This window comes from Fusarium phalaenopsidis, assembly GCF_050370095.1.
Source record: "Fusarium phalaenopsidis strain FUZ10S chromosome Unknown contig_32308, whole genome shotgun sequence".
NCBI lineage: Eukaryota > Fungi > Ascomycota > Sordariomycetes > Hypocreales > Nectriaceae > Fusarium > Fusarium phalaenopsidis.
In genome coordinates, this window is record NW_028145402.1 from 95,085 (window position 1) to 119,134 (window position 24,050).

Here is a 24,050-nt window from a genome sequence, read left to right on the forward strand (position 1 = left end):
TCTACCGTTATAACCCCTCTTTTCTATAGCTAGGTTTTTTTTGCCCTCCGGCGCCGACTTAGTATCTTATTCGCCTGTTTAAGGTCTTTGACCCTAGCCTTTAATAAGGCAACCTTATGCATAACTATCTTTGTTCCCTTAGAAGAAGACCATATAGCTTCTAGAATTGACTCTAGGGAGCTACTTTTATGCCTTATAACTCATCTCTCAAGGTATTTAGACTGAGATTGAGCCTTAAGTATAGTCTTTGGGGTCTTTGAAACCCAAGGGGTCAACGGTTTAGCCACCTCCTCAGCCGGTGTTGGAGTCCGTAGCTACACATCAAGCTTCGAGACCATACTTTCCGGGTCAAGAGGAACAAGGCTAGCCCCTCTGAAGGCTAACTTGATATTCTTTTCTGTTATAGTGGCCTAAAATGCGGCGTAGAAGGCCGGGAAGAACTTAGTCTTTAAAACATGGGTTATAGAGCATCTAATCAGAAGCTCTATTTCTTGGCCATAAGCGTTCTTAAGCACGCTAAAGCATCTAATATCAAGGGGCTAAAGTAGATGAGATGAATAAGGTGGCATATAAAGCCTGATGATCTTCTTCTCCTCATAATATCTCTCGAATTTGATTAAGTAGTAACTTTCATAGCCATCAAGGATTAGAAGATAATAGCGACTATTTAATCGCTTGGCTATGCACCGATCAAAGTGCTTAAGCCACTCGAGGCCGGTCTCATTATCAGTCTAGCCATTTTAGGTCATTATAATAGCCCAATCGCCCGGGAGGTTGCTATCCCGGTACCAGTTGGCGAGGTAATATTAGCCCGCACCGATGATAAACGGCGGGATCGCTTAGCTATCCGCGTTAATCGCCTAAATAACCGTAATCCATTCTCGGTTTCTAGGCTGCACCGATTTTGGCTTTCCACGCCTTTCTATGCCTATGACAACCATTCCGCTCTGAATCATACCCATCATAAAGCCAGTCTCATTAATATTATAAATATCATCTAGTTAGATACTATATTTTATGATTATATTCGCTATAAGCATAAACCAGTTATGGATAATGACTAGATCTTCGCACTTGGCTCTCTGGTAGTTGTATTTATGAAAAAAATATATCTTAATCTCTGGGTATCGCTTAACGAAGTTTAAAGCCCAACGCGTGCTAACTAGCGGCGCGTCGCGGTCGGCAAGTAATTAATCAGCTATTTCTTTAATACCACGAAGCCGAGGGGGAAATCCTCGTGAATCTAGGTCGAGAATGAACTAAATAATGATCTATTCCTCTAGATCAGATAGTCGACGCGATTTATTAATAGTATCGCGTCGAGATTGGATCCCTTTATGGCGATTAATGAGAGTATTGCGATTAACCTTATAGATCTTTATAGCCTGTCGGAAGCTAAGTTTTGGTTGATTTTAATAAGCCTGAAGGGCAAGAAGCATTCTAGCCTCATAATTAGTAGATGATATGCTAGGTGGTTAAGAATCAATTGATCAAATCGAGAAGATATTAGGTGAGGGATTTTTGGCCAACTCGCTTGCCTGGCCAACTCGCTTATCATGTACGTTAGATAATTACTATTAGGTATTTATATTCTCCTCTTATCGCTCTTACACTAAGGCCATTATAGCCTATGCCTATTTAGCAGCTTCTTTTAGTCTTTAGATAATAGACTTAGCCTAAGCTACCAGCGACTTCCCATCCGGTCAGAGCTATTTATTAATCTCGATAGGTTCTAGGTTATAGCCATATATAAGAAAGAACGGACTTAGTCTTATAGATATTACTAAACAGTTATTAATAGCCACTGCTACTACAGGCAAGAGTTCATCCCAGTCATCCTATGCATAGGTAGCGAAGATATAAATATATCTCTTAACCTCCTAATTAGCCCTCTCTATAGCTCTATCAGTCTCGGGGTGCCAGGCTATTAATAGCCTCTATTAGATACGGAGCAGCTTACATAGCCTCTTCTATATTTAGCTTATAAATTAGGTCTCTCTATCTATTATAATTCCCCTAGGGATATTATAGTATTAGACGAAGCATTATAATAAGGTCTTAGTAATAATACTAGTTATAATCTCTTTTATAAGTTTAAGGATAATACTCTTTAAGAGATAGTCTATAATAACTATAAGGTTTATAAAACTATTTAATTAAGCTAGTAAGAGGTCTATAATAAAGTTAATAAATATCTCTAATTATATCTAGTCTGGGATTAAAAGCGGCTTTAAGAGGCTATAGCGTTTCTCTCTTTAGATAGTGCTTTAGCCGTAAGTATTATAATTTTATATAAATTACTATACATCTAAGTTAAGCCCTAGCTAATAAAACTATCTACTAATAAGGGACTTTAATATATCCTATCCTAGGTAACTAATAAGTGCTAAATTATATATATCTTAGATAATCCTCGTACGGAGCGGCTTATAGCTTAGGACCTATATCTACTTATACTAATAAAGCTATTCTTCCTTATTAATTAAGTATTTAGATAGCATAATAAGGAGTCCCTATTATAAAGGCAGCCGCCTTTCGCCTTATTATATAGCCTTATAGATTAGCTAGTATTAGTTATATTATTATAATTCTTAGTTTTATAGTTATTATAATTAATTATTAATAAAAGGGTTTTTAATTTATTTATCTTAGTCTACTTTTTAATCTCTAAGTTAGTTTATATTACCTTTTAAAATATAACCTACTTTTCTCCTTATAATTAAATACTTCTTATCTTTCTTTTCACTTAGCTATAAGAGCTATAAGTACTAGCCTCTAATTTAGTTATTTTTATAATCCTTTAGTATATCTTACTCTTATTATAAGAGGGCATCTAAAATAATAGCCTTTTTATTAGGTTAAAATTAAATTATAAAGTTAAACCGCGATAATATCTCTACCTAGTAGACCTACCTTTTACTAAGCTATTACTTCTTTATAAAGTATTAGAGGTTAAGGTAATCTATAAGGATTAAGAAAGAGGCTATATTCTTTAATTTTATATCTTAGTATTTTAAATAATAAATAATTATAAGTAGCTCTTTATTATAAATTAAATAATTATATTTAATAAATAGGTTCTTCTTTAAAAAAAAAAGCTATTAGCTAGAGGACTTTATTTTCTTTTATTTATAAAAAGATACCCCTAGTAATATATCTAAAAGAGTTAATCTTAAGGATTATCTCTTAGTTAGGGTCTTATTAGGCTAATATAAATATATTAATAAGAAGCGCTTTAAGCTCCTTAAAGGCTATTTAGTAATTATTTAATTAAATAAATATAGCTTCTTTTTTTATTAAGGCTATAAGAGGTAATATAATAAAAGAGAACCTCGGGATAAATTATTAATAATAGTTTATAAAGCCTAAGAACCTTTTAACTTCTTTAACTAAATAGGGCCGCTCTTATAGTTAGATTACCTTTACCTTCTCTAGGTTAACTTAAATTCCTCGCCTAGCTTTAATAATAAATCTAAGGTATTTAATACTTATAATCTTAAATTTATATTTATTAATATTAATCTATAGGCCTACCTCTTATAACCTCTAGAGAACTAGCTTTACCTTCTTCCTATAATTAGCTAGGGACCTATCTAAGTAAATAAGGATATTATTAATATAGGCCGAGTAAAACTTATCTAAGTAGTCTTATAGTATATAATTAATATATTATTAAAAGGTCACTAGGGCGCCTATAAGGCTAAATAGTATAATTAGTTATTTATAAAGGCTATATTAGGTATAAAATGCTATTTTTTACTTATCTCCCTCTTATACTTATACCTTATAAAAGGCAGTAATTATATCTAGCTTAGTTAATTACTTTACCTTAGATAGAAACCTTAAAGTCTCTTTAATAAGTAATAATAAGTATTAGTCCTTCTTAGTAATTATATTAAAATCTTAGTAATCTATATAGAACTATAAGCCGCCCCCTAGCTTCTATATAAAGAGGATAAGAGCTAAGGCAGGAGAGCTATTAGTATATATAAATCCCTTATTAAGTAATTCTATTAGGGTTCTTCTAAGAATAATTAATTCCTCGCGAGATATTTTATATAGAGGGCCCTAAGGGGGCTCTTTTTCCCTTTTATTAGGCCCTTATTCTAATAAGATCTTATAGTTAATACTAGGTTAATATAATAGTAATTAATTAATAAGCTTTTAATTAAATACTTTTAAGAACTCATAGTAGTACTTAGGGAGCTTTTCTCTTAGATTTAATTTCTTTTTTAATATAAGGGCCTTTTTAATATCTAAGAGGCTTATAAAAAATATCCTTAGGCTATTATATTTTTCCTTTTATTTCTTAGTATATTAAACTAGACCTATAAAAACTATATTAATTAGGCCTAATAGATTAAGTTATTAAAAGCTCTTAGGGTCTTACTTATTTACCTAGTAGTTATATAAGCCTATATATAATTATCCTCTTATAAGCTAAATAATAATATTTTCTTTATTTATCTAAGTTTATCTAAAAATAACTTTATTTCCCTAGCTTATTATAATATAAAAAAAGACTTATTTCTTATAATAGCTATTAATATTTATATCTATATATATTATATACTTAATAGCACCTAGCGAGGATATATTTACCTACTTAAGCATTTATAGGATAATAAGAATACATAGCAGGCATAGCTTATAGGTAAGGGCATTAATAATTATTTTATAGCATAGATATCTATTATTAATAAGGGCTATTAAGTAATATTCTTAATTAATCCCTATATTAATATAAAAAGGTTAATTATTTATTTAACCCTCTAGCTCCTCCCACTTAGCTTAAGCCTATTAGTACTCTTAATAGTAATTTTAGTTAAGAGCTACTTATTTTTTAATTCCTCTACTAAGGCTACCTCGCTTAGGCTACTAGCTTTATCTTTATCGCTTAGGTCTTAGTCTCTCTTCTTCCTTAGCTTACTCCTTATAGCCCTAGTTTTATACTTAGGCCTCCTTGCCTCTTCTAAGTCTTACTAGCTTCTTTAGTATTAAGTATAATAAGCGATAATATAGCTAACCTTGCCGCATCGGTAGTATTTCTACCTATCTAGGAGCTTTAATCTATATCTCCTAACCTTTATAGGTTTTTAATCTATTTAATTAGATACCTCCTTTAATAGTAGTAACCTCTATCTAGGTTATTCCTAGTTAGGGCTTAGGTCTCGTTACTACTCCTACTAGTTGCCTAGCTTCTAGTTATAAAAGTAGAGCTCTTCTAAGTTAGCCCTAAGGCTTTATAGCGCATTAACAAAGGAGGGATATATCTTCGGTAAACTAAGCTAGCCTGCAAGGTAGGAATAGAGCTCTTAGTTAATTATATACTTAAGGGCATTAATCCGCACTAAGTCTACCTAGCTAGCTCCTCTGCTATCTATAAGCTCTCTCTTAAACTTAGGGAGGAAAAATATAAAGCTCTTTTTATCTCCTTATCTTATTATCTCTACCTAGCTAAGAGCTTATTACTTAATATTTAGGTCTTTATAATAGCTAACTAAGTATATTATAAATTTACTTAGCTTAAATTACTAATTTAAGTCTCTTTTTTTAAAGAAAGCTATTATTATTACTTATAGTATTTTAGCTAATATATATATAAAGCTTGCGTAATAAATAAATATATATAATATAAGTATTTATATTTTATAAAAAGAAATTAAAAAAGCTCTTAAAATTTAAAATAAAGCTTAAAATAGATAAAGTTTTAATATTAGACTTATTATATAATATATTATTTTATATATTTTTTAAAAAAATCTTATAATACTCCTTATAGGGTAGTATAAAAAAAGTATATTTATATTATATATTTAATTATTTCTCTATAAAGGGCTTTTTTAAAAAATTTAAAAAAATTATTATAAGGTTTCTTAAAAGATTAGGTTTATAAAAATACTCTTTTTAGGTTTCTACTTATTTTATAGAAAAAGTTAAGAGGTCTAGGGTAAGTGGGATTTTAGTAATATAGTATGCTATTATGCATGCTTGTTTGTTATGTAAGCTATATATATATATTATATATTTAATTATTTCTTTATAAAGGGCTTTTTTAAAAAATTTAAAAAAATTATTATAAGATTTCTTAAAAGATTAAGTTTATAAAAATACTCTTTTTAGGTTTTTACTTATTTTATAAAAAAAGTTAAGAGGTCTAGGGTAAGTGGGATTTTAATAATATAATATACTATTATATATACTTATTTATTATATAAGCTATATATATATATTAATTTAAAGTAAATATAAGTAAATTAATTTAATAATTTACTAAAAGTAAGATTATTAATATATAGTTTACTTTATATTTTAAATTACTAGGCTTAGAATTTCTATTAAGTTTTATTAAATTATAAGAGGTCTAAGAGAATTAGTTTTTTCTTTATTAATAGTTATTCTAGTGAGAAGCTTTATTAAGGTTTAGGTCTAGCTATATTTAAGGGCTCTAATAGTTACGGCGTTAAAGCTAGTATTATAATCGCCGACTAGATAGCATAAATCTAATTCCTTATCTCCTCGCGGTTGGTTTCTTATTCGGCGCATAGGGCTTATAGTTCCTCTAATATTTATATCATTATCTATATTATCATCTGGGAGGCTTAGCTAGGGGAGCCCCCGTCTTAGTTAAGAGCTTCTATCGTAGAAGCTGCTTATATTAATCATTTATATCGGTTCGTCTCGTTGGGCAAGGTCGATTAATCAAATGCTTATCCCTTTGGGGGATCTTCCACTAGTCGCTCTGGTAGCGAGGTCTTGGGGGGGGAACTTCTGCTACTCGTGATTAGCACGAGGTCTTCGTAGAGATACACACACAGCTCGACCGCCACACAGGCAGGAGCCTTCTGCTCTTCCGGGCTTAGTCACACAGAAAGCCGAGCAGGGACTAGACCAATTGACCTAATCAATTGGTCTTCCTATTGAAGGACGGAGCTTTAGGATAATATAACGGTCCAGCTAAGTATTTTGGTAACTAGCTAAACGACTCTAACGAGTATCCTAAAGCTAAGGGAGAAAGGAAAAGAAAGTAAAAAAGGAGAAGCGAAAAGAGCCCCTTTTAGCTGTTGAGCTTATGTGGGTCTTGGTCGAGCGTGCAAGCCGAGACCCCCACGGGCTCAGCCCGTTACACCATCGCTCTAAGTGCTCCTAATTATACCGCTAAGTATATAAAATATATTTATTGCACTTTCTTATATACTAGCTACCTTAGCTATTAATATAACTTAGTTATACTTAATACCCTTAAGTATATTACTAGACGTAACTTATGCACTCACCCTTAGAGTACGCGACCTGATTCACTGCTAACATAAACCAGTACGACCGGTTTATCCCCTTAGGACCTACACGATCGTCATATAGAATATAAAACCCTATAGGTTTTATCTTCCTTATGCAATAGCCCAGCTATTAGCTATCTGATTAATATATATTATATTTAGTTAGAAGGCCTCGGAAAAGAGCTATCCGACGGTATAACTTTTATCTAAATCGGGCTAATAAATTCTAAACTATTAGTTATAAAAAAATAGCTTTTCCTTAGAATAGTTTTCCTTCCTTAGATCTTTACACACTAAAGCAATATAAGCATAAAGACCACCAATTAGGAGCTAGCCTTCTACCCTATACTCTTATTTATCTTATGACCCACTTTTATTGGCCTATAATCCCTTATCTAGCCAATTAGCTTTTTATAAGGACTGAATCCTCTGCTTATTCTCCTCCTATTTTAGTTACCTACCCTACACCTTATTCAGACCTTATAGTCTATATTTTTTAGTCTTTTATACTTAATAAATTACTTATTTATATAGCTTATTCAAGCTTTATTACTTTAATAATAGGAAGATAAAAGTAATAAGTTAATTATTATTACGAAGTCCCTAAGTACGGCCGAGCTAATAGTAATATTAGTAGATATAACCAGGAGGTGCTAATAGCAAGAACTATCCATCTTAGAGGCCGTGGTAATCTTCTTATTAGTGATCGCTATAGCTACCTCGAGCCATCCCTACACGGCCACGCCCGTTATTCACCGACATTAACCCACTCAGCGAGCACACCAAGTAAAACAGAATAGCCATTCTGCTTAGCCACTGTTGCCTCCAAGACTCCGTCTTTCCCCCAGGTCACACCTAAACCGCCTAGAACCTCAGGCAAGATGGAAATGTTGGCCTCTCCGTCGGTTGGCTCGGATCGCAATGCCTTGGCAACCTCGGGTGGCAGCCGGACAACAAGCTCGACGCCATACGCAAGAAGCAGTTTCTTCGTCTTAAGAGTTGGCCTGCGCAGGGGCAAGACGGAGTCCTCAGAGATAGGGGGCAGGACTGTCTTGAGACCACTAACGTCCCTGATTTCACAGTATGTCAGAACTGCTTAGCTGTTCATTAGGCGTGAACTTACCAAAGCCCCCGATGGATATCAAAGGCCTGCATACCTCGATACTTGATCTCAATGACAACATCTTTCATCCAAACTGGAACATCGTCCAACTTCTCATCTTCAACATGATTGAGCCCCAACTGTGACCACGTCTTGTGTTGCTCATGCCCGTCTGCAGATGAGCCGGAGAAGAGGGGCGAGAAGCTGAAGCTCCTAGTCTTGCTCGGTGAAGTACCCATAATCCAGTCATTTGAAGCTGATTCATAACCAGACAAGTAGTGGAGGGGCAAGTAGGTCTTGTCGACCTCTGTTGGGTGCGTCGGTCTGTCTCGCAGTGCGCAGGGCATGTTGTTCCTATCATATTCCCCAAAAGTTGAACAAAGCACAGTTATTTCCATGAGCTCAGTTGGTCTTACCCTTTCTTCAACTCCAGATGATCCCTTGCCGAATCCAGCATCGCACGCACACGATTCACATCAGACAACTCCCGCCCTTGGACCTCCTTGAGCCGAGCCGCCTTGGCGTCGCGCGTGTCGCAGGCAGCACGGTACTCATCCCCGAAAGCACTATTCGTCCATTCGAGAAAATTGACCTTTGGGTCTGCTTTGGCGACAGCTGTGAATTGTTTGAGCATCTTGTTGAATCGCAAATCGGCTACATGCGCAGCGGCCTGGTACTCCTTGGAGGCCTTCTGAACCTCTGCAGGATTTGCTCGGGAAGTCTGATTCATGGTCAGCCACTTCTCTCAAAGTTTACTTTACTAGGGGGAAGGGAAAAGATGAAGTACATCCTCAACATTGCGAACATATCTAGGCAAGCAAGCAGTTAGCATGACCTTCAAAGGGGTAGAATGACGCTTTTATGGCATTCTCACGCTCTCAGCCACTCAAAGTAGCTCACACCTCGAGTACTAAAGACGGGGGTGCCCTCGGGTTGGATAGGGTCAGCAACGCTAAACAGCGCTTCGTTCAGATACTCGGCGTCATCGAGCGACGTTGGAATGCCGTACTGCAGAGGACTCCCCACAAGCATAACTTGTTTCGTTGCATGGAGGTCCTCATCAAGCGTGAGAAATGGCCGCAGCGCAAACGCAAATGCTTTGAGTGTCGGGCTGTATCGTCCGGGACTCGGTCCTGTAGGTGGAGGAGTGGTAGGAACGGGGGCGGGAGCGGGAGGACCCTTCCATGGTCTACCGTCGATTGGCAAGGGGGCATAATGAGCTGGAGGTGGCAAGTGGATATCGCCCGTTATGCCCGGTAAAGAAACATTGGCAGCAGTTGAAATGGAATTGGATGCGGGCGTCGTCGAGTCAGGAGTGGCCGCTCGGTCGATTGGCATGTGGCTGTGGTTTGCCGGAGGGGGTAAGGATATCTCGCTTTTGGTTTCCAAAGCAACAGAGTTGGTTCTACGTTGGAAAGAAGCGCGATGATGCCCTAATTCAACATCATTTTGGCGAGGCTGATGTAGCCGAGATGAATGAAGGACTGGCTGAGCCTCTGCGCTGCTTATGTGAATGATGCCGGCTGCAATCAATTGACCTCTCAAAGTGGAGTCCATGGCTGTTGGTATGGTTTTGGGGGACTTGAAAAACAAAGATGGGCGGATGATGGAAGATCGGGGATGGGAGAGTTCTACCCTCTTATGTATCATTGACTTCGGTACTTACTCGACGCTTTTGTTCTAGTCACTTTCACGCCTCAGCTGGTAGTTGTTGGCGATCAATACCAAAACGCGAATGGAGCATGCACACGCACATGCAGGCCAAGGTCAATACTTTGCTTTTAGCCTGCGGCAACTATGGAAAAGATTTGCCGACAAAGTGAGACCCATCCAGTAACAGTCCATCTCAGCTAGCCTACCCGGCGAATCTAGAGTACTTTGCTTGCAATTAACCCTGCCGAGAGGCCCAGTCGTTACGTCTTAGACGCTGACTTGCTGCCCTCGAACGCCGAGAAGGACCGAGTTGCCAAAAGTGGGCGCGGGGATGACCTTCAGCTCGCCAGTGGACTTGTTCCAAGTGAAGGTCGAAGTCTCCATGTTGTCTTCCTTGGCTGTCCCGCCACTCGCGTAGAAGCCAAAGAGGTTGAAGATGACATTGCCCCCACCACTGGCAGATGTCTGGTCCTTGATGGCCTTGTCAAGCTGTTCCTTGACTTCCCCGCTCACGGTGCAGGTGAGGGTAAGCTTGGAAGCACACAAGAACTGCACAGGGCGGATGAGGGTCTCCAGCTCAGGGGTTCTATCGGTCGTGTTCTTGTACTTCTTTCTGATCTGAGGGATGTTCCTGCAAATGGTCAGCTTTCTGGACACGATGCACTCAGGAGTGAGCTGGGCCTTACCAGATTCCAGGGCTGACGTTGAAGAACTGGAGCTGCTTCCAGCTCAACTCGATCGCGACACTGCTCTTGCTCTCGTTGACCTTGACCTCCTTGTACTCATGACGCTTGCTACCACGGGCACCGATGCGGAAGAGACCAAAGAAGCTGACGCCGCCGCCGCCTTCCACATTCTTGAACCCAAACTCGCTCCACTTTGTCTTCTTGGCTGTCTCAAAGTCGAGTTTGATGGAGCCAGACGTACCCGTGGTGTCGAAGTCGAGCGCCCACCTGTCCATAGAGTCCCTGTAGGTCGGATCAATGTTGTAGGCGGCGCGGTAGTAGAGGTCCGCCTTCTGAGGCTCGGGGACGGGAGCGCCGTGGCCGTCCTTCTTGGCCTTCTTGATGGCCTCGGCTAAGCCGAGTACTTGCTCTGGCTTACAAGGCATTGTAATGCTGTAGAACAGACAAGTCAGCGTGCTTATTCGCCAGAAAAGTGTGTCGACTCACCCAGCGGAATAGTCCTTTGCAAGTTTGGCATCCTGAAGTCTGATCCTCTCTTCATCCCAGTCGGCGTAATCACCATCATACAGCTCCAGAAGGAAAGCGCTGAGTCTGCCGTTGGCGGTGGCGTACGCCGTCTCGGTGGAGAGAAAGACTTTGGCGTTGGAACGGCACCAAGTGCGAAAGTCGGGGGTGTCAGGATCATCCTTCTTTTCTTCGCGCCAATCCTTGAGGGCCTTGCGTCTTCGTGTCTGATAGTTGTCGTCGGCCTCGTCGAGCTCCTTTTCCAACTCCTTGCGCTTCAACTTTTGCTCCGGGGTTTCTTCTCCCTTGGCCTAAAACTGGTCAGATGTTAGATTACCATCGGGGGCCTTTCTCTTACCGGCTTGACCGACAGCAAGTATCTAGAGAACGAAATCTATCAGCACATATGATGGAGTGCAGGGGTCCATGGGTTCACTCACTGAAGTAGAGCTTCGACGTAGCCCGTGGTGCCAGACCCAGGGATGTAGACAGGTTGGGTCGGCTTCATGAGAATATTTGCCTCTTGGAACAGGAACTCATTAGTAGTAGCCATCGGAATGTACCGCGAGGCGGGGATGCTGCGATTGGTATCTCCAGCAGTGTACCAGTAATCCTGGTCCATGGTAGGATCGCGGTTGACATTGCCTGCCTTAGCCTTGATGGCGTTAGCATAGGCCTTGAAGGCAACCTCGCCAAAGTCCTGGTCAGACATGTTTGCGTAGAAGATGTAAGTTGACTTGGGGATAGAAGTAGAGATGTGAATAGACGTGAGAAGCGTTCTGGATCTGAACTGTGTTGCTGATGTAGGAAGCTGCTCTGTGAATAGCGAGAGAAGGGAGAATGGCGTGGCCTTTATACTCTTGCCTCTTGACCTTCCATACGTATCAATCGGCAAAAGAGCCTTCCAAACCCACACTCTTCTCCGTCCGTATGTAATTCGTCTCCAGGCTGGCTCGTCATGCTTGCTTGGATCATCACAACTCGCAAAGACTTGACCTTCCTGACATCCTATTCAAGGTAGGAACGTCCAGTGGCTTAACTTCAGGGCAGCTGAAATCTGCTTGGCATTGGAACGCCGGGTATCACGGTCTGCGGGTTCAAGGTATCTACATTCTGCCTGGAGGTGTCTATTGGCCTCGGCGGTATCTGAACACTACCGCTCCGGGTAGCCGATTTTCTTCGCCATCACACGGCTGCTAGAAGATTCTGCCGGCCTCGCGTTGTCGTCTACCGGCTGCGGCTAAGGCAGATTAGGACGCGGTATTTTCACCGGACATTGAAACCTGCAGCACACCAAGACAGTCATGCAGTGTTGCTATCTGAGAGGTCAGTGCTGGCATCCATGTCGGGGAAAAAGGGAGACACCCGCACAAAGGTCTGAGCTCAACTCTCCATAAAGATGGTCAATAGAGTAGTTATAATAAGAATAAATGAAAAAAAAATCCAAAGTATAAGTATTACAGTGATGATAGCATCCTTTCCATTATTTTAATATACTTTATATACATTCTTTACAATCCTTTTAAAGAGCTTTCTAGCACTCTTGAAGTTCCATTATCTTGTTCATTTCTCGACCCGCGTGACTGGGTGGTTTATTAGCGGAAGTGATCCTCGCGGAACAGAGCAGACCGAGAAGACTACTGCAACTTTCTGTGCTCCTGAGGAGAGATCCATTGCCACGGCCAATGAATCCCCGACCCAGTCACGCTCGCTACGAAGTAGACAGCTCCTTCCCCTCACTACCCCACTGCAATGTCTCATTCATCTTCTTTCATCGGTTTGCTGCTCTCGCCCCGGTGAGTAACTCACAGACTCGCTGAGCCGAATTGAGCATAAACGCCTTCTTGGCATGCTTGCTAAGTGTCATGATCACATTCTGGATCGACATTGACTTTCGACCGCCATGATGCTAAACGTCATGCGCCGAGTCAATACTTCTGACGGGCGTCAGAGAGTATGATTGATCATATAAATGGCAGTCCTTGTTCCCTTCCCGCCTGTGACGTCCATCCAACCAGGGTTCGTAGCTGTTGAAGACCCATCACCAAGTATCTGACCGCGATGCACTTGAATGCTTCTTCAATCCGATCGAGGGAATAGATCAGCTTCAGCCAGCCATTGCTACTGTTTCCCTGGTTGATTGCCCTAAAGGGACAACTGCCGATCTGCAATCCTGCGTTGAGCAGTTTGCACCTGTTCTGGAAAAGGGAGACAGACCGTAGCTGGCTGCGGTGAACACATCTCGGCATCACGGACTTTTACTGAGCATGAGCAATCTGCAAATGCATTAAACGGCGCCCAAGTATCTTTTTCATGGCAATCCTGACCATAAATGGTTTGCCGCGCCTTTCTTATATGGAGTAACAATGTGCTCGTGTGTCAATCCTTACTCATCACAGCGTCTCCAAACTATTACTATTATTTTCGTATACTGCTCAATATTTTATAGAAAATTATTTATTGAATTTAGATGACTTACTCAACACTCCGCCGTCCCGGTGTCTCGTTTATTTCTTATTCGGCTTGGGGGGGTTGATCCTTAATGGCTAGCGTAGCCTGGAGCTTGGCCTTTTTCCTAGCAAGTTCTCGGTATTGAATGATCCATTACAGACAGGGTCAGCCTGAAACATATTGACGCGATATTACTTGGCATTACAGTATTATCAAATGATCGACTCATCTACTCCGTACCGCCCAAGGCTTTACGGTATTGGTGGCTATGCTGGGCGCTTAGGCGCTCAATCCATGATGTAACCACGGTGATGGCCAACAGCCAGGTACACATGCTCCAATCACAACTAAGCCACGTCTGCTCAACTGAGACAGTAAGCAGTAGCTCGGACGACAGTAAGTGTGTGACGATGATGCAGATTTCCGTCTGAACTATTGGAGTACATAGGCCCCTGCCATGTAGCAGTGGATCTAGGTACTGCACTCTTTGCCCGGACGAGTAAACAACGCGCGTCCCAAGCGACCAGTTCGCAGCCTTGATTGGGACACGATATTCAGAGCTAAAAAACGGTGACGGTTTGATGCAGGAAGAGTAGGCCCAGCCCAGTGCCTGCGAGGGACGGGCCGGGCGGGCCGCATTCTGAATTCCGCAAGATCTGCTGCCGCTAGTGGCCTATTTGCAGGAGCTGACGTGCCAGACTGAAACAATGAGGCTTGATCGGATTGAAGATTTGCACGGTGAATCGATAGTTTAGCTGGAAGCTATGATGACGTTGTCTTTGATGTGGAAACCGTTGGGTTGGTAGGATGTTGGGTGCTGATCACACTCTTTGCGCGTCTGGTTCCCCCGCAGTGGAAGCGTGGGTCTTGGGTTCGGTCTGCGTCGGGAAACGCAGAAAGAACTCCAAATAGAAAGGGCTGTCTTGATTATGACTACTGTGTACCAATGATGTAGCCGAGCCTTTCCAGTGCAGGGCATTGACAATGTAGAATGAGCGCGGAGAGATAACTCAAGATCACGCAGCTGGATGATAGCATGCAAGAAGTCTTACTGACTAGAACATATAGGGTTAAATAAGAAGTCGCCGAAAAACAGCAAGAATAACTGTAGTGCAATAAATCGGCCTGAGAAGCCAACTGCTGGTATTTAATTGGTAGGTGCTGAAGGGCATCTCTGGGGTACACGTGACAGCTCACGTGTACCCATTGCAGTTCTCAGGTCAGGGGGTGGGGTGATGGCTTTTCCCCTTTCACATAAATACAACCCTGTTCGCGAGGCCAATTAATCTGTCAGGGCCTGGCTTGACTCTGACTGGTCGCCATATTGTCGTGCCAGAGACATCTGTGGTGTTCTGCTGTGGTGGTTAACAGGCCGAGAGCCCAGTATTTAATCTTAGGGGGACGACTTGGGGCATCGTGACAGCCCGCACAGTACCGCATTTTCATCTTCGTGAAGTTGAATATTGATTTTGGCTAAGTTCTACTTCACGACGAAACGATATCACCCCCATATTGTAAGCTTACAAAGCCTCCAGTCTCACAACTTAAGCAGGAACACACTGGGAGTAGTAGTCGTTGTGCTTGATGCATGTAAGACCAGAAGCGCACTTGGTAGCACCAGTCCAGCTGTTTCCACCGCACTGACCATAAGCAGAAACCGTAGCGCCAGAAGAGCCAGAGGGTACAGAAGTGGCAGAAGGTTTGGCGGCAGCGGTGGTCTTGACAGCAGCAGGCTTGGTGGTAGTAGGCTTAGTGGAAGAAGCCTTGGTGGCAGAGGGCTTGGTGGCACTGGAGACGGGAGAAGCAGAGTTGCTGCTGCTGCTGCTGCTGCCAGTGGCCCAGCCGTTCTTCTGAGACAGGTAGTACCACCAGTTGCGGTACATCCAGCCGTCAAAGTCGGTGATCTCCATAGAGGAACCAGCAAGCATGATGAAGTTGCTAACTCCAGTAGGGGTCCAGTCGTAGAAGTCATCCAGTCCAAAAGTGTGACCCTACAGGACTCATTAGTAAAAGGTCATGCATCAACTTGGAGGGTCATACCATCTCGTGAAGCAGAATGTGGACAGAATCAGAGTCAAGGTTGTTCAGCATGTACTCAGATCCAACCTGCTGTCCCCAAGACCATCCGTAACCGCCCTCAAGACCGTCAGTCAACCAGAGAGAGTGGTCGAAATGACGGTTAGCGCCAGCCTTGCAACCACTGTAGTCGCCATCGAGGTGAGCATCACGAGCGCATCCAATATCACACATGGGAATACCATCGGCATCGAGGCCAGTGTAGATATCAAGGCCGTCGGTCGAGCCCTGGAGCAGGCTCTTGTCCTTGACAGCCCAGCCCACGATGTTGACCTTGACGTTTTCGTAGGGGAAGCCGTTATAGCCATAGAGCCACTTGAACCACTTCTGATACTGCTCGTTGTACTTGCTAGCAATCTTGGTTCGCTGGGCAGCAGTCACAGTCTTCTTGGAATCCCATCTGACACAGATGTTGAGGAAACTATTAATGCGTCAGTGACTACCTCCCAAGCTCCTAAACCGTTGGACAATACCCCTTGTTGGCCATGATCTGGTGGAAGCCCCAGTTCTGGTTGTCATCAACGCCCTTGGGTCCGTAGGTAGACTCATAGTGCTTCCAGACCTCCTCAAGAGGAGTCTTCAAGTTCGAAGGCGGGTTCCAGCCCGACTGGCGCTTGACAGGACGGTTGCTGAGGTGGTCGGGAAAGACACGCTTAGATTGGGGGAGGCTCTCAAGGTTCTTCCAGACCGAGGGATCGAGATCGGATTGGGCGGCAGTCGAGGCGACAAGGCCGGCGAGGACAGTGGAGAAAGTAGAGACACGCATGTTGGCAAGGTGGATAGTAGTTTATGAGTTTTGAAAGAATGAATAAGAAGTATAATGAATGTACAAAATTAGAACAAAAAAACTCCGACCTTGGCAGAGTGAACGAATGAAGATGATTGAGCTGAGACAAAAGACAAGCTTCAAGCCTATAAGCTCACGTTATATATATCAAGCAATGCGAGGCAATCCGGGGATTGCGCGGAAAGCTACCATGTTTCAAAGTGAACAGGAGATGGTGGATCTTGAATAAATTAAGGGCGAACCGTCGTGTTGGAAGATGATCGCCAAGGGGTGGAAAAATAATCCCCGGTCTAGACCCCAGCCATGACCAGGTTCCATCAGGCGCCTTAACTCGTGTTTCTGCAAGCATCGTTCCCAGACCCTGGTAAGCTTATCCCTTGATCTGGAATTGACGAAAAGATGAGATGAAAGACTGAATGTGATTGGGGGAACCGTAGTCCGTTCTTTGGTGTCAAACGACGGGATTATTCAATGGTCCACAAAAGCCTACGTAAAAAACGCGCCCTCTGGCGCCCTAATGTAATGGCGCCCTAGTGTAACAATAGGCCGTCTTCTATTCACACTGGCCTCGCAATAGACGAGAACCATTGCAGCCCTGCTGATCTATAGTGCTATGTTAAACTGTCGTCTTATGCCAAGAGCTCAAAGCCGATGGTCAAGTGCATAAAGTTGTGACTATGATCACATCAACTGTTCTTCAACCCTTGGTGTCGCTCGCCAGGCCGGAAGACGCTCGGGAAATGCGGGAAATAGTTAGGTACACAACTACTACCTATGTAATGTTCAGGCGTCCTCATTCTATACATTGGGAACAATGAGTCCCCTAACTGAAAGGTCCGATTGCTCAACTCTTTGATCCACAACCTCGAAGCAGTGTTGACCAGGTGGAATTCCTCCTCTGATATGCAGATTTGTGACCGCCGAGGTATCCGGAGTCGCGGTGGGGAGAAAAGCCACGTCGCATTTGAGACCGTCAACCGCGATAACGAGGCTTTGCTCCTGCTCACAAGAACTAGTGTACTGGATAGCCAATGTCAATGTAGTAGCGGTTGTCTGGGTCTCAAAGGCAACCTTAGAAGTGATAGCGGCGTTCTCGTTATTGTCAAGTTCATACTTGGTATATGGGATGGCACTTCTGGTCTCGCCAGATGGGACATCCAGAACAAAGCTGTCAACATTCTCCAGCGCGACGGCCCGATCATTGATGCTGAGTGGTAGCCACACGTATGTACTACGTGGGAGCGGAGGATACTACCAGCGGTCTCCCATGTACAGCACAGATGACCCCAAATCCAGAACAAAGGTGACTTGTGAGCCGTAGGTGGCTGTTCCAGGCTCAGCAAAGAGCTTCCAAGGCTCCCAAGGTCCAGTCAAAGATGTTGAGGTCGTGTACATGTTGTCATTGAGCTCCCAGCCTACCGTAGAAATTAGAGTTAGACCCACAGACGAGGCGACGACCACTAACCAGTGAGCTGAGACGCAAGCAAATAGTAGGTGCCGTTCCGTTTGATCATGGCGGGGCTCTCCAGGTGTTCTGGGAATAGGTGAAGCATCTTATTGACAGAGAGATAGTCGGTAGATAACTCGTAAAAACAAACTCCATTGGGACGCTGGTCTTTCATGTCAGCAGCAGGCAGATATCACCTAGTAAGAAGACGCACATCTTCGCTCATCAAGTAAGCCTTGTCATCGTCATCGACAAAAACACCAATGTCACGGCTCTCAAAGCCCGGAGGTCGGAAGCTTCCCCTGTACTGAAACCGACCAGTGACGGTATCGCAGGTTGCGACACCCACTTTGGCGTCTTTGTACTCCTGGTCTTCAATATGCATCCACATAACATATTTCTTGGTCAATTTGTTGTAGATGACCTTCGGACGCTCCACAAGACGACCAGGGCCTAGGTCACCAGACCCCTGACGACTCAAAACGGGGCCCTCATACTTCCACTGAACAAGATTAGTGCTGCTGTAGCAGTTAATATTCTAGAAGCATGTGCCTTCAGTCTTGTCCTCGCCGTGCCAGTGCCACGTGGCTCCCACTTTGAGGAAGCCTCCGCCGTGGGCCTGGACGTGGCGTCCGTTGCTGGCTGTCCAAGTAGCCCCTAAGAAATTTTGGATGTCAGCACGTCATCTTGCCTAAGGAGATTCAAGCAATACGAACCTGGGAATACTTGCAGGTTGTTCGTTTCAGCCATGTTCGAAAATTACAGACAAAGTGTTCTTGTTCTCACAGAGAAGTGACAACTTGTGTTACGTAAGCCCCTCCCGCTGATTGGTCGCGCACAGACCTGCCTGTGGTCCGCGCGGTCATGCTTATAAACGGCTTTGTGCCGCTTCCCCTTTATAGAAATCAAGGCTCTTTATTACTCCTCTTTCGTATGCTCGGTCGGTGCAGCAATAGCTGTTAGTCACAGGATGAATATGTCTCGTGCCTTGGCAGAGCGCAAGGGGAAGATTGCAATCTCCCCATCCTCAATGACTTCGGCGCGAGAGATGGAAACTTGATCACCAGACTGGCCGCTGACCTTGATGCGAACCCACCCTGCCAAGTTCTGGCCAAAGTCTGCAAGACGCTTGCCCTTGGGAGAGGTCAAGATTCGAACTGGCTTTCGTTCTTCGGCCCGACGTACTGGGGGAGCATCAGGCGACATTAGAACTCCCTTGATACGAGGCAGCTCAACAACGGCGGCCCAATTCTTGTCACCATTGGCCGCCTCTGTTAAAGGAGAGTCTAGCCTTGAGTCGTATACTTCTCCGTCCTCTATCTGAGAGTCGACCAACGGTCCTGTGCTGGCAGACCACGACAAGTCTGTTGGGGCCTTGACGATGGAACCATCTGCGAGAGTGATGTGCAGAAGTGACAGAAGACCAATCTTGTCTCCCTAGTAGTTTCGTGCCACGCTTGGATCAAAGCTGAAGAGTTGTCCAGAATACCATCCCTCAGCTACAGTGACCTAGATGACATTACGGCCGTAGTGTAACAGCCCGCTGACATCAAAGGTGTTATAGACATGTCGGTGATGGTGAGATTGCAAAGCCGGAGCAAGAACATAATCTCCAACGCGCTGGCCGTGGCTCGCCTATGCCCAAGGCGTCGTGGTGGTGTTCAAAAGTAGCCTTGGATATGAAGACTTCCATTGGTCTCTCGAGTAGTTCTAAGTTGGTGATTTGACTGTCTTGGATAGTAAGCCTCTGCTTTCTTTGACCCGAATTGGGTTTATTTTGTCGTACGAGAAGCGAATCGACTGGCATGACTCAAAGCCTGAATTGACAGCGGAAGAAGAGGGCAGGGCACAATTATCCCATGAGTCTGCTATCCAAGTCCCAAGTCCCAGACGAGGCTACTGCCTCTGATGCAAGAACAGGCCACCATTCGCGGTTGAGGGGTCAGCTTTGGTGCTCAGACTTTGAAAGAAACCAATAGGATGACTACATCACCTTCGCCATGACTGGCTAAAGTCAGTGGACGAGGTTGGATTTACGGATCGAATACGAAAATGTTGAAGCCAACCCGAGAGCATGACGAGACTTGGGATGCACCGCCTGGCTTGGCGCGTTTAGACCATGACTCTCGTATTTACCCGCCCCATGGGGAAATAAGCTACGCATGGGCCGAGCCAAGGAGACCTGGCTAGTCCATTGGTCACGAGAGACACTGCGTCTTCACTAACTCATGGATCATTCAACCTTTCCAAAAACACTTCCCTTTGCAGTGATAGTTCCCATTGGCTTTCGTGGCGCCTACCATGCTCGTGAAGCTGTAAGGACTACTGAATGTGAGCATTCTCAAGATTGGTTCGGATATCTTCGAGTTCTTAATTCGCTGGCACATGTCGGGTGAGTGACAAGTGTTGAAGCTGCATTTTATCCTGCAGTAAACGAAATATGTCTAATCTGTTTCCCTCAGCGGACAAGAATCTGGACTCCTCGCTTCCGCTGCTGACGCCTCTTTGTTCATCCATCCTTCCTTTCGCGGGTGTAAAAATGTAGAGGGTCTCAATCTACTCTAGATGATAGGTTGAACCGCTCCATGGCGCCTTGGCAATGGAGAACTATCGACATAGGTCGGCGTATCTCACTCATCGGTCCGAAGCTTCCGATCTTTTTCTCAGCCGACGTTATGGCGAGTGGTTTTTGCCAGCGTAATTAAACCCTGGTCGAGTGACCTCGAGCTATACGCGGAAGCGCATCAGATTGAACCCAAGTCATGATTCGATATGCTCCAGGAAAGAAGCTAATGCAGCCTGTCGGCCGTTCCCTCGGCGTTTCGCTGCATAATTGGACCGAGGGCCTGGAACTTTCTCTTTGACAACCCCTCGTGCTACTTACGCCCCGCGTGATGATGCGGGGGATTACCGAACTCCTGTCACACTACCATCAAAGTTGTTTTTTCGTTCGTTAGAACGCGGAGAGAGTCTGGGGTTGTCCGATGACTCCATCCAAAGCGCGCCAAGACGCTTCATCCTGTTTTGGGGAAGCTGAACTCAGGGGCCATAAGCTGCAAAGGTGCAGTTTAATGGGCGATTGGGCCGGCTTCACCGGCGCTTCTTTTTAACTCCTCTTTGAGGGGATGAGGGGAGCGGAGTTTTGCATGAATGATGAGGTTGTGCGGAACGGCAAGAGATGTGGTGATGAAGACGATTAATAATATGAAAATTGCTACTATACGATATTTCGTTAACGATACGACAATTCTCACTCGTATGTTTGGAGTTTGATAAAAGTATAATAGACACAAGCAAGACCACATCAATTTCAGTTTGAAACATTCCAAGCAGCTTCTTCGCTTCAATTGTTTTGGCCTTTTCTCATAGACTGTCTCACCTCCTGGGCCCAGCCCTCCACTGTCTGCAACCATGCTGTCCCTCACTACGAGACAGTTATGGTAGAAAACTTCCGTTTCTCTTCAATCAACACTGCTAATACTCCAACAGGTCCTGTTTCTATTCTACTGTCGTCTTACTGGGAACTGTTGACGCTCTTGCTTCGCCCATCGTAGCCAACGGCCCTGACTGCGAGACCAAGAACGGCGCTGTCCTTGTCACCCCCGATTGTATCGATGCTACCTACAAGACGGTTATCATTGACTCTGAGACGGATGTCGCCGCTCCCGTCCCTCATCACAAGATCTCAGGGCACTTTGATTGAACCACCATCGACTTCAACATTTACTTCCCCAAGACCGGATGGGACGGCAGATTCTTCCAGCTCGTGTACCCGACGCAGAATTCGACTGCTGAAGACCGAAGCATAGGATTTGGTGCTGACAGTGGCGGTTATACCAACCACGTTGCCGGAGGAGGTGGCTACCGCGCTGATGCTGCTGTGGCGAAGCTCTCGAGGAAGCTCGCAGCCGATTACTACAAGAAACCCAACACAAAGATTTACGGCTACGTCTATGGGGCAAGCGGCGGCTCCATGGTGACTATTGGTGCCATCGAGAACACCTTTGACGTCTGGCAGGGTGCTCTCGCCATGGTCCAAGCCGTTCCAGTCTCCAACCCCAACAACTTTTGCATGCGGGCATTTGCTGGGCTCGTGTTGGAGGCGCAAAAGGAGAAGCTCATAGCTGCCGCTCGACCTGGCAGTGATTTGAACCCCTTCAAGAACCTTGACTCTATGAGACGAGAGGTTCTTACTGAAGTTACGGAGCTCGGCATTCCCCTTGCAGCTTGGGAAGACTGGGAGGGCGTCACGCAGAACAGGACCAACTTCCTGCGCATATTTAGACTGCTTGTTCCTCCTACCATAGCCTCCTTCGATCCTACATACGTCAACGACTTTTGGACCAAGAATGGCTATCTTGGAACGGAAAAGTCTACTCTTGGTGATTTCTACCGGAAATCAGTATACGAGTATGATGCTGTCGTCCAAAGGGTTGATGTCGATGCCGGCAACGTCCCAGTTTCCATTACCCTCAACAAAGTCCCCTCGAAGCCACCAGCATTCGGCCTCCAGTTCACAATCCAGTCAAAGGATGGCAAGGGGGGTCTTTTCACGGCACAGCTCGACAAGAGCTCCAAGACCGCTATCATTGACCCTGGACAAAACCCCACAATCCTTTCCTCCGTCTCCAAGGGAACCAAGCTCCGTATCGACAACAGGGCATGGCTGGCTGGCTCCTTGTACCATAGATACCAAGTGCCAACCAGGACTGGCTTCTATGGATACGACTATCTCCGCACGGCTGACGGAAAGCCAAAATACCCCCAGCGCAGCACACTCATCGCCGACATCATCTCAAGAGGAGCCAGCGGGGGCGGTTTGTGGACCGGAAACATCACTGGCAAGACAATAGTCCTGGACACCCTCAAGGACTACGACGCCATGCCATGGCATGCGGATTGGTACAAAGAGCAAGTCCGTAACGCGCTTGGCGACCGCTTTGACGACAACTACCGCCTACATTACGCCGAAAACGCCGATCACTACATTGAACCAGTTGAGGTGCCCCAGACCACGCGTCTCGTCAATTACGTCGACATGGCCGAACAGCATCTCCGGGATCTGAGTGCTTGGGTGGAAAAGGGAACAACCCCTCCTACGGGAACTTCATATGGGGTGACGGATGGACAAGTCAAGGTCCCCGCCACTGCTGCGCAGTGCAAGGGCATCCAGCCAGTCGTAGAGCTGACATCCGGCGGAAAGACTTCAGTCACCGTCAGGGTTGGGCAGTCTATCTCCTTCAAGGCTCATATTGAAGTTCCTGCAGGCACTGGATCCGTCACCGCCGTTGACTGGGACTTTGAGGGAACCGGAATATTCGTCAAGGAGGACTTTGGAAAGGCCAAGGGTGTCATGGACGTTACCGTGTCTCAGACCTACAGGAAGCAGGGGACCTACTACGTCGCGGTTCGTGTGGCTTCCAACCGCAAGGGAGATGCCAAGACTCCTTATGCCCAGATTCAGAACCTTGGCCGCATGAAGGTGGTTGTCAACTAGCGACAATGACTCTACCCAGCTCAATTGGTGTTTGAACCTCTCGCAGAGTCAGTCCGTTGGCTCATGGAGGGGCGCTGAGGGGCGGATCATGGCGATCGTGAGACAGTATAGCTCTTTCTCAACAGCTCTTAGGATTCTTCCAAAGCTATGCTTCTCAATATTATATAGTCAATAACAGTATTGATTCTGAAGCTTTGTTGACCCATAACCACATCGATGAAAAACCTTCTCGATATAGAACCCCCATTGTTATTAGTATTAATGATGTCTCCGTCGGGAATGATAGCAAAGAACACAATGCGCCCTTACCTAGACAAAATTAAGTTCCTACCGCGACGGCCATAGAAACTTAACGGTGAAAAGATGACTCGCAATGCAAGATGCCACCTGTCCGTTTCCCACGAGGGTCAAAAAGAAAACCAACAGGACCGACCGTGGATCGAACACGGGACCTAGGGATCTGCAATCCCTCGCTCGTACCGCTGAGCTATCGATCCTTTGTTGGTGTAGAACGCCCTTCGTTAATTTGGTTGGTGACGAGCGAGAGAACCACGAGCCGGGTAGCCT

At 44.5% G+C, this 24,050-nt stretch overlaps 5 protein-coding genes and 1 non-coding gene across 6 annotated transcripts; 1 reads left to right on the plus strand and 5 right to left on the minus strand.

Moving 5' to 3' along the window:
• Positions 1-8,028: 8,028 nt before the first annotated feature.
• LRP88_11386 (uncharacterized protein) lies at positions 8,029-9,720 on the minus strand (the record flags this gene model as incomplete). The annotated part of the gene is made up of 5 exons (XM_083247814.1): positions 8,029-8,350; positions 8,404-8,736; positions 8,799-9,103; positions 9,170-9,191; positions 9,257-9,720. The coding sequence occupies 5 exons, from the start codon at positions 9,718-9,720 to the stop codon at positions 8,029-8,031; spliced, it is 1,446 nt and encodes a 481-aa protein (XP_083096321.1).
• Positions 9,721-10,302: 582 nt separating this feature from the next.
• LRP88_11387 (uncharacterized protein) lies at positions 10,303-11,937 on the minus strand (the record flags this gene model as incomplete). The annotated part of the gene is made up of 5 exons (XM_083247815.1): positions 10,303-10,666; positions 10,722-11,153; positions 11,208-11,536; positions 11,584-11,605; positions 11,666-11,937. 5 exons carry the CDS (start codon positions 11,935-11,937, stop codon positions 10,303-10,305), a joined length of 1,419 nt encoding a protein of 472 aa, XP_083096322.1.
• Positions 11,938-15,220: 3,283 nt separating this feature from the next.
• LRP88_11388 (uncharacterized protein) lies at positions 15,221-16,518 on the minus strand (the record flags this gene model as incomplete). Its single annotated transcript, XM_083247816.1, has 3 exons — positions 15,221-15,667; positions 15,717-16,173; positions 16,226-16,518. 3 exons carry the CDS (start codon positions 16,516-16,518, stop codon positions 15,221-15,223), a joined length of 1,197 nt encoding a protein of 398 aa, XP_083096323.1.
• Positions 16,519-17,337: 819 nt separating this feature from the next.
• On the minus strand, positions 17,338-19,793 carry LRP88_11389 (uncharacterized protein; the record flags this gene model as incomplete). Its single annotated transcript, XM_083247817.1, has 6 exons — positions 17,338-17,746; positions 17,795-17,954; positions 18,005-18,149; positions 18,201-18,504; positions 18,954-19,423; positions 19,773-19,793. 6 exons carry the CDS (start codon positions 19,791-19,793, stop codon positions 17,338-17,340), a joined length of 1,509 nt encoding a protein of 502 aa, XP_083096324.1.
• A 1,604-nt stretch (positions 19,794-21,397) lies between these two features.
• Positions 21,398-23,483, plus strand: LRP88_11390 (uncharacterized protein; the record flags this gene model as incomplete). The annotated part of the gene is made up of 3 exons (XM_083247818.1): positions 21,398-21,420; positions 21,476-21,653; positions 21,723-23,483. 3 exons carry the CDS (start codon positions 21,398-21,400, stop codon positions 23,481-23,483), a joined length of 1,962 nt encoding a protein of 653 aa, XP_083096325.1.
• Positions 23,484-23,907: 424 nt separating this feature from the next.
• LRP88_11391 lies at positions 23,908-23,980 on the minus strand. The gene has a single exon. It is a non-coding gene; the product is annotated as a tRNA-Cys (tRNA).
• Between the last annotated feature and the right edge of the window lie 70 nt (positions 23,981-24,050).